The 15,588-nt window shown below is 34.0% G+C and overlaps 1 protein-coding gene across 1 annotated transcript; it reads left to right on the top strand.

Annotated features, from left to right (window-relative positions):
• Positions 1–578: 578 nt before the first annotated feature.
• Positions 579–3,784, top strand: LOC124362216 (enhancer of split mbeta protein-like). Its single transcript, XM_046816535.1, has 2 exons — positions 579–877; positions 2,140–3,784. The coding sequence occupies exons 1-2, from the start codon at positions 785–787 to the stop codon at positions 2,632–2,634; spliced, it is 588 nt and encodes a 195-aa protein (XP_046672491.1). The 5' UTR covers positions 579–784; the 3' UTR covers positions 2,635–3,784.
• Positions 3,785–15,588: the final 11,804 nt, after the last annotated feature.

Raw genomic sequence — 15,588 nt, forward strand, 5'->3', positions numbered from 1 at the left:
TGTGGGCAAGTGGGTTATAGATTTAAACCCCTCACCCAGAAATTCAGATATATACTAATGTTGATATAGACTATAATGACTATGTTGATACTGAAGTTTCCGGTAATGAACCTCAAGTTTTATGTCTGGCTAAGACCTTGCCTCTGTCACATATTTAGCAAAGATGACATTTAGAACTTGTCAAACCTTAATCTCATTCTGTTTGCATCATATCAAGACTATTGGCTCTTTATTATTTTTGAAAAATCTTATCAGTACTCTCCAACCAATTATTATAATTTTCTTTATAATAATTAGATTTGCTAATTATGATTTGAAAATGTAAAAGTCTGCTAGAACACTTGCTGTCATTAAGTTATGATTTATATCTATAGTACAGTGAAGTCGGAAGACTGAAGGCATTTCATTGAGGGTCTGGGGATGGGTGACGCACACGCTGTGCACGTGGGCAGGCCACACGACCGCTGCCGCCGCTGTTGCGCCGGGAGCCGACCCGGGGAGCGTGCTGTGGGAACGTAGTGCCGCCGGTCTTTCCCACGGCCCCCTCCCCCGGCCGGCTGCCCCCCTCCCTTATATACCCCGCGCCCCCCGGCACGGCATCACTACTGTGTCTCCTGGCCCGCTGGCAACATCTCCTGTTATGTTTGTGTTATCGTTATCGGTGTTCCCCAAGTGACTGTTTTGGGACCGTTGTTTTTTATTGCTGTTTAGTTACTTTCCTGGACTTTCCAGTCTCAGTTTATCGTTATCAGTGACTGTTTTGTTTGTGTTGTGATAAGCCAAGATGAATATCAGGCAGGAGCCGATAAGGAGCTACATCGTCCACTCCAATGACTTCGACGATCAGCCTATCTCAAGGACCTACCAGTATAGAAAGGTAATTACGTACATCATATTATTGCAATTCTAGGTCTTAAATGTCTTGTTGTAATGTACATATTACATTTTAAAATCATTTAAATTATACTTTATTCAGTCAACTAATTTCACTGTTTTCATTATTCACAGCTTACATAATGTCTAGCGATATATAAAATACATTGAGGTTTTTGCTATTTGCTTTATTTGGTAAGAAATATATTATAATGAAATAGAAAATGAAATTTTGTTTTAATTATACTACTCAACATGAGAAAAATGTAAATTATTAAAAAAGTAAAGCATATTAAGCTTGCTATCTATACCTTGTAAATATAATTAACTGAAATAATTACTAGAACATAAGGTACCGCCAGTATATCATGATATTTAGATAGATATACGATACAGAAGTAACAGTTAATGCGCTTTTAGTAAGGTTCTAGATTGCATTAATTGGCCAAGGTAGTTTGCTTTATTGATATAAACTGTTCATATTTCTATAGTCCATAATAGACTTAGGGTCTTGTCTATTACACCTCATATATAATATGCGTTAAATGCGCTCTTGCTAACAGTTTTTCGGTTACCGTACTGTCAATACTCGATATTTTTGTAGATAACAACCGTTGGCGATTTACACTACTAGCATAAGTTATGTAACATTATTGTATATTATAGCAACATGTTTTAGTCACATAGAATTCAATATAAATTTTTTCCGAAATGAGACACATGTTATAATTTGCTGCGTAACAAATATTTAATCGTTTTATTTGGCAAATAAATATTTGTTGTGTTGGTATTAAACACGGACCTACCGTTATTAATAACAATTTCAACCATCGATATCTATTCGTATACATTTTGACTATAACATCTGGCAACAAATTTTATATTAATCTAAATATTGGCAACGACATACAGTACGTTATTCAATTAATTTTATTTCGTTTGTATAAAATTTGTATACCAATTTAATCTTTTTTATAAATAAATGCGAAAGTCTCCGTATCCGTTTTTGGTTAGTTTACGAAAGCACATAATCAATCTGCTGTGATATATTTCATATAAACAATATTGGAATATGATAATAACAGCTGTTATTTTTTTAACTTTATTTTTTATTACCATATTTATATAATATCAAATGTGCAGTCTACTCTAATACTGCAAAATTGCTGTTCCATAAACGTTTTTAATCTTCATCGTTTCTTTGTACTCTAGTTTCTTCGTTTGACATATACAGTTAGCTACAATGATTTGTTTTTTCTTGTCCAGGTGATGAAACCTATGCTGGAGCGCAAGCGGCGAGCACGTATCAACAGATGCCTGGACTCTCTCAAGGAGCTGATGGTAACCGCTCTCCAGGCCGAGGGCGAGAACGTCAGCAAGCTGGAAAAGGCCGACATCCTGGAGTTGACGGTCCAGCACCTCCACAAGCTGCGGCGTCAGCATGCCCTGGGGCTGACTCCCGAAGTGGCCTATGCTGACCGCTTCCGCGCCGGGTTCACCCACTGTGCCGCCGAGGTCTCCCAGTACCTCGCTTCCACCATGCAGACCGCCCCTGGGGCAGAGCCCTCCATCGACCCCTCCTCTGGAGTCAAGCTGCTGCAGCACCTCAGCTCCTGCATCCGCCGGATCGACGACAACTCCAACCCCGAGATCAGCAACCCCTACACTACTCCTCCCTGCTCTCCCCAACCACCAACTCCCACCCCCACCCCCACACTCCTCAAAAGTGACGATCCCTCTTCCGTCTGGAGGCCGTGGTGATCACCTGTAAATATTTAGGTTAGATATTGTACATTTGTATAGTTTCGGGTTTTGTTGGAGAATCCCCCTCCCCACTTCCTCACCCTTCCAATCCAAACAATTCTCTTATAATTGTTACTTAAACTTGAGCCCAACCTAACTAATGTGATTTACAACTGGGGTGTTCTGTTTTAAATTTCAATTATTTAGTATTGATTGGTTTGACAATATTATTCTCCAATATTATCTTTTTGTTAGAGTTAAATTGAATGTTAATGTTAAATTTAAGTTTTTACAAAATCAAGAGCTTCCATTGCGTTTGTTAATAAAATAATTTTAATTATTGTATTTTCATTTTTATATTTTGTTAATATGTGTAGTTTTCATGTGATGATTGTAAAAGAAATAAATAAATAAAAGTTTATTTTTAACTTTTATTTTGTAAATATTGTAGAAAAGCAAGCATATGCCAAAAGTTTAAACACTTATAATGCCGATGATGCCTTTGTTGAGCAATTATAATTAGTACTGTCAGTTGCAGTGAAACAAAACTCAATTCACAGTTTATAATTGTAAATTGCTATCATGTAATTAAAATTAATTTCAATTGTATCATTTAATGTAAAAATTGAATTTAGTTGAAGACTATTTTCTCGGATTGATCCGTTTTATTTAAAGTTAAAGAAATCGTACGTAAATTTTATATTTTCAAGATTAAATTTTACAGATATTTTTTATTTTTTTTTTATTTAAAAAATGTATTAATGGAATATCTCAAGTAGTGATATTTTTTTAATAAAGTTTAAGGAGTTAAAACATTAACTTTCTGACCATTGTTAACTGTTGCATTTATAACTCGAATTTTTAATTCACACCATATTGTTAAAGTTTTACCCCCTTTACCTTTTTAAATTGTTAATGTTCGTTATTGAAATTCTTCCGTTATGTTTATAACTACTAAACTGTTACTTGTTTGTTATTCCCCTTAGTACTTACAACCCACCTTGATAATGTATGAGACTGTGATACCCCTAGAGTACCTGAGAGTTGTGACTTTGTATAGTGTAGCCTATTTTTAGTTGTGTGATACTTTCTTAGTTTTTAGTTGTAGATGAACAGTTTATTACTGTGCATTACTACTGTCAAAGACAATAAATTATTGATTATATTACTCAGTATTAATTTTCTCTTGTCCTTTCTTTCTTTTAGTTATAGTATGTTATAATTTACAAACAAGAAAAAACAGAAATGGGAAAGTATACACATAAAATGACTTTCTAAGCCATTTCCAAGTAAAATGAGTGAATTAACTGAGAGCAATTTTAAAACATTATTTAATTAATATTACTAATAAACAGTACAAATAGTTAAGGGAAGTTGCCTTTCATTGGTGATGGTACATTTGAAAGAATGCTCTGTTAAAGTAGATAATTAAAGTTTTCATTTTCATAATAAGGAATCCCAATACAGAAAAATAATGATTCCTTCCTTCAAAGTAATCTTATAAGCTGGTTTAAATATTTGTGTTTCAAAGTTATTATTTTCTTCAAAAAAGTAATTTATTGGAGCCAGTTTGGGAAACAACTTATGAAATCAGTTTTTTCAGTCAGATAAATATTCCTGAAGTTGGCATTATTCAATGGTACGAAATTCCAAGGAAGTGGTTTTATCAAGATTAATGATTATTGAAAGTGAACATTAGGTAACTACTGAATTAAATTGAAAAGGGCACAAAATTGAGATCAATCGGTACATAAGCTGAACTTCAATATGATTTGTACATCAAGGATAGTTATTTTAACCTACAGAGGTGCATTCAGAATTTATTATTACCAGGGATTTGATAGAATTGTAAAAATATATAATAAGTTTCTGGTGAAAAATTAGATTTAGATAGGAGAGTGAGCGATTCATCTAATGTCTGGTTGGAAGAGCCGGTGGCCGAAAGAACACTTGTGTTTTGGACTTTGGATCTTAGAGATAGCGCAGGTTCAAGTTCCTTTTGTGACCAATTGCACTTTTTATCAGTACTGAGGACTTTGTACTGTAACGAATTTATCTATCCTCTTCCTCGCGCTGGCAAGTAGTCTACGAGGACAGGGAGAGTAGAGCTAAACTAGTATACCTAACAGGTAGTCGACTATAGTCTATTGTGCTTACTGGAAACAAATCCATCAATCTTGTCAACGGACGTGTCTCGAAAGTACCGTTCACTTCCAAGTATTACTCTCGTAATAGAGTTATCTCATTCTTATGCAGCACAATAGGCCTACTTGTATGTAAATGAAGTGGCGACTCAAACAGTCTTCTATGAATGATAGTGGTGAGGCTAATAAATAAAAACTAATCGATTGTGCTGCAGCGGCTCTTCGAGGAACAATGCTTCCGTCGCGAGCAGCAGACGCGCGCGTGCATGTCAAGTACCGGTTGGAAATCCCACGAGGACTCGATGAGTAGTATCTCGGGTACATGCACGTTTGGTTCTTTGTGAAAGTGAGTTATGGTCACACGTTGAAACTGATGATCACACCGCACGTCCATCATCCACTGGACGGATGCTCGGTAAAGATCGCTCGCCTGCTTATTAAATGGAAAGCCGCACAGTCCGTCCGACCGCTGGAAGAAAATCAGTGGATGGATGTTTTGGAATCGCTTGCTGAGCGGTTTTTAGAAACGTCGGCGAGGACCGTTTTCGACTGCGCATGCGCACGGCATCACTTCAATAGACACCACCCCCACTAGTTCTTCACCGGTCACTGAATCGTGTTATTTGAAACTCAGAAAATTTGTTTTTGCTAACTAATTCCTTCTATCAAAGCTCCTTTCGACTTGTCAACTCTTGGAATATAACAGCCTTTTTTTGGTAACAATATTTTGAAGCAATTTTAATTTTTTAGTAGTCTATATGGTGAAAAAAATCAATAATACTACGCTTCGAGATGCAATCTGATCTCTTCTTCGGGTAAATAAATAACGTAACACATTAAAACAAACTAGGTTGAAAGAAACAAATCATAGCAGATATAGTCATTTACCTGAAGAAGAGATCAGATCTCGAAACGTAGTGTTACTGATGTTTGTATCACTGAACGATGCAAGTATTCAGAAAAATCCTGTTTCCTTCACAATCCTTCCATTGTTAAAAACAAACTTCAAACAAAGCATGGTGAAAAAGATATAAGAAATAAACCGCAAAAATATATATACTAATACATTTCTTGTTCTTTATTATAGAAAGAAAATATAAATTTAGAGTTTTGAGGAATGTATACATACATTTGCTAAGTTTTTGCTGATATTAAATAAAAAATACCTCTGGGATTTTCCTGATACTTAATAGTTTAAAAAGCCTATCTTACGAATACAGTTAGCTGTTTTGTATTTTTGTTATTGATTTTCTGTGATTCATGTTTTATTTCTTTATATCAACTTCAAAACCTCTTAGAATTGTTCTTTATTTACTCTAAATTACCGTAATTATTCTAATTACTCTCTTCGTATCGCTCTAAATCTCCTATCAAATTTCAGAAATTATCAAACACTTTTTGTTGTCAATGGGGTGCACGCAATGTTTTCGTACTACTGTACAGCATGACTGTACTTTTGTCATCACTGCTGGAAATGTCAGCAGAAATCCATGGAACACTTCATTATATTAATGTTTACTTGACGGATGTTGCAACTCAACTGAAAGACAATATTCAGCAAACAAATTCGTTTGTCCATCCAGAGATGGACGTTTGCGGTGTGAGGTGGACACCAGGCATAAAATCCGTCCAGGACGTCCGTGGATGGATGGACGTTTGATGACCATTACATTTTGTAATTAAATATATTAATAAAAAAATGTATTCTTAATATGATTTTCTAACGGAGGATACATCGTTTGTAACAAATCTCTCCAGTCATATTTCACGTAAATAATGCAAAAATTAATATCTTTAACAGTTTTTTTGTCTGATTTTAAGATGTTCCATTGTCATGCTTGAGACTCTTTCCACTTCTCGAGGAATAATAAAAAGGACGTTTTATATTTTATTGTCTTCATAAATGGTTGTAACCCGTCATTAAAAAAAGGATTCCCACCGAAAACAAAATTTCTTTTCACCTAGTTTTATCCTCCTAAATTTAAAAAACATACGCAATACAACTTTCTGTTAATATAAATATTGTCCGATTTCGGCTCTTCGGAAGATGAAGTTGAGTCTAGAAAATAGTTTTACACATAGCCTGTGCGGATATAAAGGATTTTATTTTGTGAGATTAAAAATCCGGTTAGAATGTTTTAACATCCATTAATGTCTATGGTCGTATATTAAGATTTAAATCTAGAGTCCTTTTCCTATATTTGTAGAATCTCGTCTTTTAGATTTAAAAGCTAGATTCAGTGATTTGTGTTTCACATATTAAAATCACATTAAGGGTGAGGAAACCATCAATTTGTTAATTTGTGTATTTTGATACATCAGATAGAATAATTGGACGGGATGTTTACTTTCGGAAAACATGCGCTCTTCAAAGTGCGCAATGCAGATCAAAAAATTGGTAGTTTTAATTTGTAAATTGCAGACCGAGTCCTCTGTATTTAAACAAAGCAAACCATTTATACATAGCAACATTTAAACATTTATTTCTTATTTGGTTATTTTAATGAAAATAATACAAATTTTTTTAAATTTACATTTACTAGTACGATTCTCTATCTGTTAACTTGCCTCTTTCTATTTGCTACGTTTAACTTTTGAGAAGTTTCTATCGTATCCATAACAGAAAGCTAGTTGATTTAAAGCCTATTATGTATGTGATCCTTGGTGCGTAAGTAAATTGCGGCTATTTTGAATTATTATTTATTTTTCTTAAGTTATAAATTGTTGCTTACGAATTATATAAATTTTATAAAACTTCTGTTGTAAATTATACGAGTTGTTATATACTTTATATTTATTCTCTTTTCAAAATTGGACATTTTTTAGCCTGTGTGTTGTAAGATATTTGTAAAACGACTATGCCATTGGATGAGTAAATAATAACAACACAAAAACTAAATTTACAGTGCAAAAACTACAGAAAACGCTTATGAGGTTTGCTTTCTTTCATGTCTATAACTGTTTAGTGCTAGGCGCAACGTAGCTATAGTAGGAAGGGTTGATTCAAAGTAAATGTTGGGTTTAGTTCGAGTGCACCTTCCTCTTAGTGCAGCGTCTAGAACGCACTGACAGATGGATGGAGATGGTCTTTGACGCATTCAAAGTAAATGTTGGGTTTAGTTCGAGTGCACCTTCCTCTTAGTGCAGCGTCTAGAACGCACTGACAGATGGATGGAGATGGTCTATGACGCATTCAAAGTAAATGTTGGGTTTAGTTCGAGTGCACCTTCCTCTTAGTGCAGCGTCTAGAACGCACTAAGAAAGATGGATGGAGATGGCCTTTAACGCATTCAAAGACTCGACTCCTGGATTCCGGAGTCATGTTCGTCTGAAGAGACCTAAATAGTCAAAAATGAAGAAGCTCAAAACTTAGTTGCAATACCGTGCTTATAGATCGTGTCTAAAACATCGTAGTGCACTCAGTTTTGCATTTGATGAGACAATGAAAATATCTCTTCACCTATAATTACACTATATTTTGTAGTCCAGGTGTCTCTGATGTGGAAACAACGTAAAAAGTTCACTTTGAGTTTCTTCGTGACCGACTTTTTTTGGATCTGTTCAGACGAACATGACTCCAAATTCCAGGAGTCAAGTCTGTGATAGCGTTAGATTCCACACACCACACTAACAGGAAGGTGAACTGGAGTGTAACTCTACATGTTTAACCCATTGAGTGCCAAGAACCGATGTGATCGGCCAGCAGGTATTTCCGAAAATTACGAAAGGCCAACTAGATCGGCTTTTCGAGTATTTATTATTCTGTTATTAAATGTTGCAGATGTGGCATTGTACTTGGTCTCATTTTATACATAATATGTCAAATAAACATATATTCTCTACCTTGATTTGATTTTTTAATGCTGGTAAAATCTATTTGACAAACATGAAAGACAACTTTTACGCGAATGCAGATTTTCAATATTTTATACTAATACGAAAAAAAGTCATACTCAGTATTACAGATACTTACTTTTTTTTAAACTAGATAACTAATACTTGTTCCTACTTAGATTACAAAGAGAATAATGAAAAGGTTCCATACAAATGTATTACGATTAAAAAACTACAAATGTTTTTATCAACACGTAATAAAATTTAAACATTCAAATTTTGTTGCGTAAAATTTAATTAAAAATTTTAAAAGATTTCATCATCAAAATAAATATTATAAGTCTTTCGTTTATGTTTATTTTTGAAAAAGTTGTGAATTATATTGTAGAACACAATACAAAACGTAAAAATATGATAAAGTTATACAGACACTTATTGTTTTGTAACGTTACACGTTTGTTTCTAAATACATAAGGAACAATAAAAAGATGCATAAGAATAAATTAAGATCATAAAATTAAAATGTGTTATTCCAAAAGCTTTAACAATGTAAAGCATTGACAACGCTTGTTACTCAAAGGGTTAAAACTAGTGAGCGAAATGACTACTATTTAAACTTTTGAAACTTCCGCAATGGGAATCCAACTTGGGCTTGATCCAGCACACAAGAAACGTTCCAACATTAATTTTGCGTTAATTATTTAATCGCCAAAACAACACTCATTTTCCCGTGGTTTGTTTAAAGTATATTGCCACCATTCCCTCGCCTGTTGGGAACTAGCACCTGTGGCTCTAGCGGACTGCTTATTGACGGCATAGAGTAATAGAAGAGGATGACATCATCAACATCATTAGCATGCACAAAATCGATTAGTCGATTCTCCAAGGACGTCTGGGAGAGCGGAGAAGACGGTCCTGTCGGAAGCGGCCATCACGTCCTCCACCGTGCAGATCCGCACGTCTTCCTCTGTGTGACCACGTGAATTACGTGATACAACAGAGGCCGTGTCCGACACCGGAACGTCTCCAGATGTACATCGGCAGCGGCACGTAGCGCTACGTGACAATCCGCCTCTTCAACAACCTCAAGGAGACTTCTGATTGAATCCAGGTACGAAAAAGTTCATCGGGTGATCCGACAAAGGGACGAGTCAGAGATGCTCATTGGCACGTAGGCGTACGTGATAATAGACCCGTCGTAGACTTCTGACCAGCGGTCGGCTGGACTGAATTGAAGAGTGGTGCAGAATTAAGGAGGCCTTTCATCTTTTAATGAATGCACAATAGTGCCTAACGGTAGCTTGCGGGAAAGCTGGAGTCTTTCTTTAATGTTCTCAATCTATCCGTTTTTAAAACACTAAAGCTATATACTTATTTTTTGAAACAAAGGTAGACATATCTGTTTAAAGATTAAATGGGGAGGGGGGGATTACGAAAAACATTAATATGAAAATATTCCATAGCAGAGTAAATCAGGCATTGCCTAGGTGCAGGAATGGTTTTTTGGAGGATTAAAAAGGTTTAGCCACAAATGTTCGTTGCATTGTTGCAAGAAAGATACACCAAAAAAGTGCTAAGCATGATGACGAAGTATAATCAGAGTCTCTGGGATGAGAGGTGAACCTCTAGGAATTATATTTAATTGAATTGTAGAAATCGCAACATTTACTAGCAATACACAACGGGAAACATTTGAAGTTAAATTCATCTGAAAAACAGTAAAGAAATCATAGAGAACTATAGACAACAATATATTATAAACCCGCTAATATTATTTTGATTCGAATTTTTATATTAATTTGATAATAGTGCTTCAAAGTTATGTCATTTCATGATTTGACAGATAAAAGTATATCTAAAACTAAAAAAAAAAAAACGGATCTAACGATCACTGTACAAATTGACACAAATACACGTTTTATATACATAAACAACATAGTTAAATACATTAAAAAAGAACCAAGATCCAACACTGGAATGTAGGATTAAGTTCTGTTTAAGAACAAATACGGGTGGAAATTAAAGAAAAGAGAATATGTATACTATACGAATAAATTATTATTGTAATTGGTTGAACTTTAGCGAAGTCTATCACTTGCTGGAAACATTTCTGCGTCTGTCTGTCCGCATGATATCTCGAAAACGAACTGACTTATAGACTTGAAATTGTGCATGAGGCTTCATTTATATATGAGAACTACTAAGTATGACGATGGTGCATGTCATTCCATGAGATTTGGCTGAGCGTTAGCGAATATTTTTACATTGGTCTTATGGGTAACCGTCATGGCAACAAGAAAATATCAGAATAAATATATTGTTAAACAAACTTAATACACCCATAAGAACGAAATTTGACTTTTATTATTAAGCACCAATCTAATGAACAAAAATGTAAATGCATATGTGACAAGATATGTCGAGAAAGATTTCATATGTAAACTTTAAATTTTGTATGAAACTTAATTTCTAGTGAAATGATGGGTAATTTGTGTGTAAACTTCTTTTTTTTTTGTGGTTGTCTATCAGTCTGCAGGTTATCTTGAGAACGAAATGAGCTAGATTTGAAATGTTGCATGCAAACCCAGCAAAGCCTGTTACGATATGTGGTGTAGCGTAATCCTACCTTCTTTTATTTCAGAGCATACAATGCATTTAAATATACTTAAGCCTATCCAGTGTTAATATCATATCAGTAAATAAAGTATTAACATTATCAACAAATTTGTAAAATAATATTATAAAAAATGAATTTTAATTGCAACAAATTATATAACCAGGTTACATATATTATGCCATTTTTCTTAGAAAGCCAAGACAGTAGCCATGCCAGCAATGTACATGCATAACTAAATTGTAAATTACCAGTGGACTAGTGAATAAATCATTTAAAAAATAAAGCTAATTCGTTCTCTGAGTGAAATGTCACATATATTGATGGGGTTTGTTGAAATTTTCAGGAGTCCAAGTCTATCAAAAGGAGGTGAAGACATATAGTAATTCATAGATTCTTTATTTAAATGAGATGACATATTGAAATATGCCAGTAAATCTAGGACTCCATAACAATTCTGAGAAATCAGAGATTCAGCGTTGAAAGTCCAAATGAATTCCGTCTAAGGGCTTGGGCCTTGAAGAGTACAAAGTTCAATGGCGAATAATAGTAACAGAGATAACGCGCACAAAGGATTTATGGACTAGGATTGTGTCAAATGAGAAAGAAATATTTGTTAAATGAATGAAATAATTATATGCATAATTTAGCCTGTCATTTAAGCGATAGAGAAAACCATCACTCGAGGGCTGCAAAAAACGTCATTTCTGTCAGTCCGTCTGTCTATCTGTCTATCTTCTGCACGATATCTCAAAATTAAACTTACCTATAGATCTAAAAATTTTAATAAAGCTTAATTTATATCCATAGCAACACAGAGTCCGATTATGGTGCATGTCACTGCATGGGATTTGGCTGAGCGTTAGCGAATGTTTTCACATTAGTCTTATAGGTAACTAAGTTGACAACGAAAAATCGCAAAATAAAAAAACAATAAATTGTACACAATCATGTGATAAATTAACATTTTACGTATAAAACATGTTGCTATAGACTTGAAATGTTGCATGTAGCCTTGGCGAAGTCTGTACCACGACAGATGGTGTACGCACTCATGTAGTTCTACGTAATACAACATTAAACGAGGTAAAGTACAAAAAAGTTTGAAGGTTTAAAGAGTTTTAAGAACCATTGAGACTTTGAAAAAATCGTCTGATTTTAATAATTATACTTACTACAGAAAGGTTTAAAAACAGATATTTACATTACATACTCAAAGTTTAATACTTTAAAAAACCTTTGTTTTGATACATACCAAATTACAAAGTGTAATATCCTGCTAGGGATTTACTAAAAACAATTACATCGTTACGTTAAAGATAAAACAAAACCATTTATGTGAATGTTTTTTATAAACGAGAACCATGGTTATCCTTTGCATCGTGAATTCAAAATCTTACCCATTCAAAACATACTTTTATGTTTAAGGGCTTGTGAATATTTTCTGAGAGAAGCAGTAATATAGGAATAGAAAATTTGCATTAACAAACTAGAAGAGCCCATCAAGGATTGTTACGAACGCATAAAGTAAACACAATAAGTTTTATGCATTCGTTTAAGTTTTGGGACTTCAATAGCCTTTCATCTGAAGTAAGAAATTGTATTAATAACAATATTTCGCATTTAATTTTAAATCTTGGTTATTTCATCAAGGAGATGTTCTTTTTATGCAAAGCATTGCATCATAGAAAATACTACAATATTACTTTACTCACTGTATTAAGCTGGTAAAATATACGTTCTTGTAAAATTTCGTTTTAGTTGCAGGTCTCAGGAGGTGACGATACGGCTCTAGTAAATTGTCTTTAAATAAAATATTGAACTCCTATATTACAAATTAATGTTGATTTTGTATTTACAGCTCACCACGATATCTGGTCACAGAAGTGGATAGCAAATTTCCAAAGTTCTGTTGATTTGCATACTCACACCATATTAATGTTGAAAATTAATCATCATATCAGATAAGGATCGCAGAAAATATCAGATTCTCATGTACATTTTTATTTCCTAAAGAAGCTAAAGTAGCGCAGAGACCTACCGATAATAGACTTGCTGATTGGATTCAATAGAGTATCCAGTAAAAGAAATGGTAGGCTACTTTGATATTGCATGGATGCCACTCTGTCCCTATCTACTTCGTATCGTACGTGCGTATTGTAAATACAAACAGACAAAGTTAACCTTTACGAGCGCCAAATGGGCTCGTAAAGATGGGCTTCAATTTAGATACTATCTCGATAGATGTCGTCCTTTTTCGCCTGAAGTGCGGTGTTCGCCGAACCAAAGCCCGCACTGATGGCCAGTGGTATTTCCGATTGGTACTTTTCCAACGTCAGTTCACGGCCACACCGCACTTCTGGCGAAAAGAGAAAAACAACCCTAGAGTTAGTACCCAAATTGAAGCTCAGATCACGTGAGCGCTAGTAAAGGTTAACTTTACCTTTGGTACTCCTAGTAACATATTTATGATACCGTAACTAATCTAAATCTACTTATATCGTGTGTAATAATAAGTAGTAGATAGGGACAGAATATAATACCAAAGTACCAAATAAATTAAAAGGAGTATCTTTAGGGCCAAATTGCCTGCATTCATCTTGCTTCCACAGCTTTGAAAGCATAGCTAGTATTGTTTTGTTCGATGCTCAAATGAATGTTCGGCAATAAAGGACAGGTTCTTCATTATTTTCGTAAAAACAAACGTTACAACCACCACAGACAAAGACAGATGCTCCAAAGCGAGTTGTAAACCTAATTATAGTGGGAGCATACAAACTGTCTTTATTATCATATTGATAAACTAATAGCAGATTAGGGGTCCATTGAAACGCCATCTAATTAATGAGTAAACTCAGACCCTCCTAATGGTTTTGGCGCGGACTTGTTCCGCTGGGACCGCCGGTAATGATGGGATGTCATTAACCATGATTGTGCGCCAGTCTTCTAACAGTTTAGCGTGATTGATTCCGATACGTGTAAAATAAGTTTTACAAGGAAGACAACACTATTTTACACTATACAGTTTTTACACTATTTTAGAACTTCCTGTAAGTACTGTTATTGGTGTATGTGTAATGTAAGTACAATACTAATCAATATCAGGGTGAAATGTAGCTAAATTTATACAATCTTAGTAAGGTCTCAGATCTGAATAATTAGTTGAGTATTCATTTATATTTAGAAAAATCTTTTTTTAGTTTTATTTTACTTATTCAAGTTATAAGAATTGCGTAAAAGAGATAAAAGAACTGAAATGGCTGCTAGTTTGATCAGTTTCAAGAATTAATTAGTGAGTCGTATTACACTTTAGATGCAATATTGGACCATACACGTGTCATATTTGACTGATCATGACGTAAATTTGGCGTAAGATACTGCATTCGCTTTAAATTTAGTTGTGTCGTAATTTGCACGCGAAATAAATTTGTAAATGTCAAATAATGATTTATTCCTCAATTCTTTAACAATTTCACATTTTGACGATTGCTGGGGACTAAACCAAACCACATTACCAATAATGTAGTTAGCTGGTTATACGTGCAATTACATTTTGAGACGAAATGAACATTATTTTCTTACCTGATAGCCTATTCGTATGTATAAACCATTTGTCTAGTTTTATCAGTTCTAGAGTAGTATAGTATAATATATATATATATATATATATATATATATATATATATATATATATATAATATCATACGTACATTTTGGAAATGTTTGAGCACTAGAGTATATATGTATCAGTATTTTTCTAATATCATATTTTTTTATATATGGTTTTGATGTTAATTTCGATTGCCTAATCATTCGAGTAAAAAGGTGCCATGTCGACGGCAGGAACATTCAGACCAGTTTAGAGGAATGCTCCTTATGACTATTACTTCAAGTTTACTTAGCAGAATGCTTTGATTTACATAAGGCAATGAATGATCCTATCGCTTTCTTACCTATATTTAAATCACTGTATATTCTATTGGTCACATTAATAAGATGCTTTTTTGTAGTTTTGCCTTTTCTGAATGTAAATTGATTGCTGGTATTTATAACACCATTTTTATTTAAATAATTCACCAATCTCACATTTAATATTATTACATTTTAAATACAGAAAATAGATTGGGTCGAAAATTACTTTATTTTATTGAGTTGCAATTATTAAAGATTTATTTATTGATCAATTTATTATTGACATAAATAAACACAAAATGTTCATAATAATATGTAGACATGACAGCAATTACGTCTGTTAGTTTGTAGTTACTAAAGTTCTCAGGAACTGTTTAGATGGTTCCGAGAGTATTACAGAAGAAGGAGATGTTTATAATCGAGTTTCCAAAGCTCATGTAACGCACACCAGCCTAGAGTAATGACAAT

The sequence above is a fragment of the Homalodisca vitripennis genome, chromosome 5 (assembly GCF_021130785.1).
Source record: "Homalodisca vitripennis isolate AUS2020 chromosome 5, UT_GWSS_2.1, whole genome shotgun sequence".
In the NCBI taxonomy this organism is placed as follows: Eukaryota; Metazoa; Arthropoda; class Insecta; order Hemiptera; family Cicadellidae; genus Homalodisca; species Homalodisca vitripennis.